The sequence below is a fragment of the Montipora capricornis genome, chromosome 13 (genome assembly GCF_036669925.1).
Source record: "Montipora capricornis isolate CH-2021 chromosome 13, ASM3666992v2, whole genome shotgun sequence".
Classification (NCBI taxonomy): domain Eukaryota; kingdom Metazoa; phylum Cnidaria; class Anthozoa; order Scleractinia; family Acroporidae; genus Montipora; species Montipora capricornis.
Window position 1 is genome coordinate 35,236,342 of NC_090895.1, and position 5,000 is coordinate 35,241,341.

General features: G+C 37.7%; 1 protein-coding gene across 2 annotated transcripts in view; it reads left to right on the forward strand.

Annotated features, from left to right (window-relative positions):
• Positions 1–5,000, forward strand: part of LOC138029002 (glycogenin-1-like) — a 14,397-nt gene that overhangs the window by 628 nt on the left and 8,769 nt on the right. For both annotated transcript variants that reach the window (XM_068876663.1, XM_068876662.1), the window contains exons 2-4: positions 1,669–2,006; positions 3,623–3,749; positions 4,416–4,599. In XM_068876663.1, the coding sequence (XP_068732764.1) occupies positions 1,669–2,006; positions 3,623–3,749; positions 4,416–4,599 (649 nt within the window). The remainder of the gene's footprint in view (positions 1–1,668; positions 2,007–3,622; positions 3,750–4,415; positions 4,600–5,000) is intronic.

Sequence of the window (5,000 nt, forward strand, 5' to 3'; positions counted from 1 at the left end):
TTTGATTTAACATCTGGACTATTACGAACCATTCAGTGCATCCAAAACAAAAAGAGTGAGACAGTGCAATTATTTAGCCCGATTGCTTCTTGTTTGTGTATTTTAGTCAATCGTAATGTAATAGTTGCAATGGTATTTGTGCAGAACACGCAGGGAGCCCACACAAACGTTGTGACCATTGCTGTATCTTCAATTTAAGTAGAGGAAAGGTGTGGAAATGTAGAACTGCTTCACATGATTATAATACCTCTGGTGAATATTCTCATATTCAACATCAAGTTGTTGCTTACTGTCCTATTGTGCTTTATTAAACCATCCAGTAGTCTGCAATTTCAGCCGTCTCCTCCCTAACAGTAGGAAGGAGACGCCTGATAGACTACCCTTCCAGTGCCTAGCCGATTTTCACCATTAAATTGCAAATTATATTGCACAGGTTCCAGACCATGCACCAGTTGAAAGCCCCGGATTTCTTCTCGTACCATTTTATTTGAAATCTGCCCAAAACTTGAAGAACTAGCCTTGAAATAAATAAAGAAATTCAGCAGTTGAAACTCAGTGGAATTAGCTGGACTTTCATTTACCAGATGAAACAGACATGTTATTCACTCCTCTCTGATTGGATGACATTACTTAAATTTGGAAAATCTGTCCTGTGAGTGGGGAGTCCAGAGCAAATTTATGGGTTCATATCATCGTAGGGTATTATTTGCATTTAATACAAAGGCCTCAAAAAAGCTGCTCCATCATTGACACACATGGTCTAAGCTACAAAGAGAAAATTTGTCAATTCTACAGGGCAGCTTGCATCTCATAGAAGCCAGGGAATATTTTTCCCTCGTGTAAATGATCCTATCGTGGAAGTTTGCTACACTGACTGCTATCATCATGTTTTTTGGCTTCTCTAATTTCTAATATGCCAAGAAATTCATTAAAATAAAATAATTATTGTTATGAATAGGTTACGTTTTTGAAAGCAAGTCCTGGTTGCTTAGGTATCGAGTTGGTAATTTGTTTTGTGCATGCCCTTGTCATAAGTGTGTTTTCACTGTAAATCTTTCTCTCCTCCTGTTTTGGCATGTAAGTAAAGTAAAGTCTTTTTACGAGCCAAGTGGCCCAACACACTAGAGCCTATCCCAAGTTTCCATAGCATGAAGCGACTAGGAGTATTTCTACTCCCCCCTGGATAGGATGCCAGTCCATCGCAAGGCTACCCCCAGCATTAACTTCGCCGGTACCCATGTATACATCTGGGTGGAGAGAGGCCACCATGAGAGTAAAGTGTCTTTCCCAAGAACACAACACGATGTCCCCGGCCAGGGCCCGAACCCGGACCACTCGCTCTGGAGTTAAGCACACTAACCATGAGGCGACCGAGCCTCCTGTTTTGGCACGTGGCCAGGTGTTAAAGATTGTTTTGTAGTGGATTTGTCTTTACCAATAAAATGGACAAAGTAGAAGTTAAACCTCATCCCACTGGTTTGGTTAAGTGGCCCCAAGAGGTTCTACAATAAAAGGAAACTATGGCAAAACATTACATTTTCATTAGGTTTAAATACCTGTAGTCATCTAAGGTCAACGTTTTCCCACTCCTTTCCTTGTGTAGTCGAAACTATCTAGCAATTATGATTTTGACTGGAAACTTAGAGATGGTGTCCTTGCCTGTTTCAGGGAACGTTTGGCACGAGTATGGGATCACTTAGAAATTGTTGATCTACTTGACAGTGAGGATACAACTCACTTAGCCCTTTTGGCAAGACCAGAGCTTGGAATTACATTCACAAAAATACACTGCTGGAACTTGACCCAGTACAGAAAATGTGTATTTTTAGATGCAGATACTTTGGTTGTTCAAAACTGTGATGAACTTTTTGAAAGGGATGAGCTCTCGGCTGTACCTGATATTGGTTGGCCTGACTGTTTTAATTCAGGTGTGTTTGTTTTTGAGCCATCAAGAGCTACCTATGAAGCATTGTTGGAGCATGCTGTTCAGAATGGAAGTTTTGATGGTAAGACAAATCATTAGTTATGATTGTATGATATGATAACTTTATTTAGAAATAGAGACACAAAGACTAATAATAATAATAATTATTGTTATTGTTATTATTATTATTATTATTATTATTATTATTATTATTATTATTATTATTATTATTATTATTATTATTATTAATCTTTACAGTTTTTGAACATGCAGACCTCTTGCTATACTGCAGAGGACAGACAGACCACAACACTGGGAATCATGTGTTGTGGGCATGTGTGATTGTAGGCCTGTCATGGCCAAAGAAAAGTTTACCATCAGAGAACTTTCCACGCCCCAAAAAAGAAAGGAAAAGTTGAAATTTGTAGGGTGTTAACCTACAGAAAGAAAAATGTTTATAAAAATTCATGGAAAATTATTGTTGCCTTCATGCTGCAGAACATTGCATGTTCAAAAACTGTAAATGTTAATAATAAAAATAATTATGGAAATAATAATAATTATTATTGTTGTTAGTACAGTATGTAATGAACAGTGGCAATGTCAGTTAAAAACATGTCTGATTTCTGTGTTATGTGGCATTGTTTCTGACAGTATAGTGTAAATGTGTGAATCTATGTTTTTTTTTTTATACTCAGCGAGTATTGATTTGTGTTGGGTATGTTGGGTAAAAAGGGTAACCTATTGACACCTCAAACACCCTATGATGCCCTCAGTTGACAACTTAAATCGAGTGGCATTAGACGGATGAAAATCTGCACAAGTTTACTCGTCAGCTGCGGGTGTCCTAGGGTGTTTGAGGTGTCCATGGGTTAAGCAGTCCCCTCCGGTCCATTAACCCATTGACCCCTGGGAGTGAGACTTAAGGGCACAAAGACGGATTTTTCGCGCATTGCTAAGGAAGTGAAATGTTACTCCCTGTGACTGACATTATCATACATGTATGAGCTGACCAGTAAACCCACTCACCAGAAAAAAATCACCACATGAACTGTTGTTTCCATCGAAGGTTTCTCCTCGCGCTCGTTCTCAGATCGACTGCACTTGCGTAAACAAACTGACTTCCGGTTTGAGAAAAAGCTAAATTTCCGGTGGTCTTTAAATTGAATTAATTTTTTATATATGGCACATTTCACCCCCAAATACAGAATATAGCAAAGCATTGGTTTTTTCAAATCATATTTTTTGAAAATGTTGTGGGTATTTCAGTATCGTTTATCTCTTTAAAAGGAACATTTTTCAAAATAAAAAGAAAACCATGCTTGGCTGGATGCAAAAACGAATACAAATTTTCAAACCACTGATTATAATAAATACCCAAATTGTGTAGCATGTAGACAAATTTAGAGGTTTCTTTTATTGGTTACGTGGCCATGGGCGTAGCATGATGATGTCATATTTAGGGTCATTGGTTTACAAAAGTTGGAAACTGACCAAAATAATGCCAATATTCTCTCAAATTACTTCAAAACCATTACATCCTTAGCAATGCACCCAAAAAAATACGTCAGTGGGCCCTTATTAACAGATTTTACTCTGTCTAATGCCAGACGATTTTACTCATCCACTGGGGGCGTCTTCGGGAATTTGAGGTGTCGATGGGTTAAGCAAACTTAAATTATTTTTCGTCATCAACAGGTGGAGACCAGGGACTGCTGAACTCATTCTTTACTGACTGGAGAACAGCTGATATATCTCGTCATTTGTCATTCATCTATAATATGAATTCAAATGCTAGTTATACCTACTTGCCAGCTTTTCAACAGTAAGAATAATGATTATTGCTTTTGCATTGTGTTATCTGCTTCCACCCGCCTAGAGATCCCATGTGCTCTTGACTAAAGTTGTTTCTTGTACAGTCCTGGAGGATCATGTTTTTGTTGAACATATATTGCTCAGTTTTGCAAGTGTTATTGTTTTGTTGCTTCCCTTCCTCTTTTCTTAGTTTTTTCAGACAGTCAGGTAAGACTGCTTCCTTTTCCTTCTCTGTGGGGGCAGTGACATGGCTCTGTTGCAGGAATTACCAGCTAGGTCTCCATCTTGGTGGATTGCTGTCAAATACAAATTAAGCTCTTAGCTGTCTGAAGCACCCAACCTTCACTTTGCAACACGGTTGCAGAAACAATTATTATTAAAGCATATCCTTCCGATTTCTTGGGTTGACTTTCATTTACCGGACTAAAATGGCGGAAGAACAAAAGAACCATTGTTATTCAGATTTAGGCCTTGCTAAATTAGGTATTGTTTTGTTAGCTTTGTTCTTTTGCCCTATGGACATAAATTATTTTGGACCCAGTATATGAAAGACTAGCCAATTTCTTATTCCTCGACTAGGGTAACTTGTGGGTAAAAGACATTTTGACAGTTAAAACACTGAGGGGTGAAGTGGTGCACATTGTTGTTTCTTAAAGGCCGGTGCTTTTTAAAATAGGTTTGGAAGAGATGTGAAAATAGTTCATTTTATTGGTCCAATCAAACCATGGCACCATGACTACAACCCTGCAACTGGCAATGTGAGCACACCATCAGGGAACCGAGGTTATGTCCCACATGAACGCACTTTCCTGCAACTCTGGTGGGACATTTATGTTACATTTGTGCAGCCAGAGATGAGGGTAAGTGACAATGAAGGTAATGTTAGAGGTACAAAACAGGTATAATGTTACAGTAGCTTTTTTTATTTTTAAATTCTTCTTTTTTGTGGATAGCTCTTGAGAAAGAACTTTCGACCCATTAAAACATTGCTCTGGTGTACATGCTGTAGTTCAATTTTGACCTCTCGTTTAATTTTTTTAAACCAGGCCAGAATTTTGGAACCAGTTTAAATCTTTTAAACTTGTCTGGTTTATTTTTATCAACTGTCTGACTGTATAATTACTTTTGGGTAGTTGTATACTGGTCTTGTTGATTGAAAAATCTGAGCGACAAATATTTATAAATCTTGTATTAAAACAAGTTATATTGCTAAATGAATCCTTAAAGAATATCACTTTTTTTTTCATGACAAAAAGTAGTC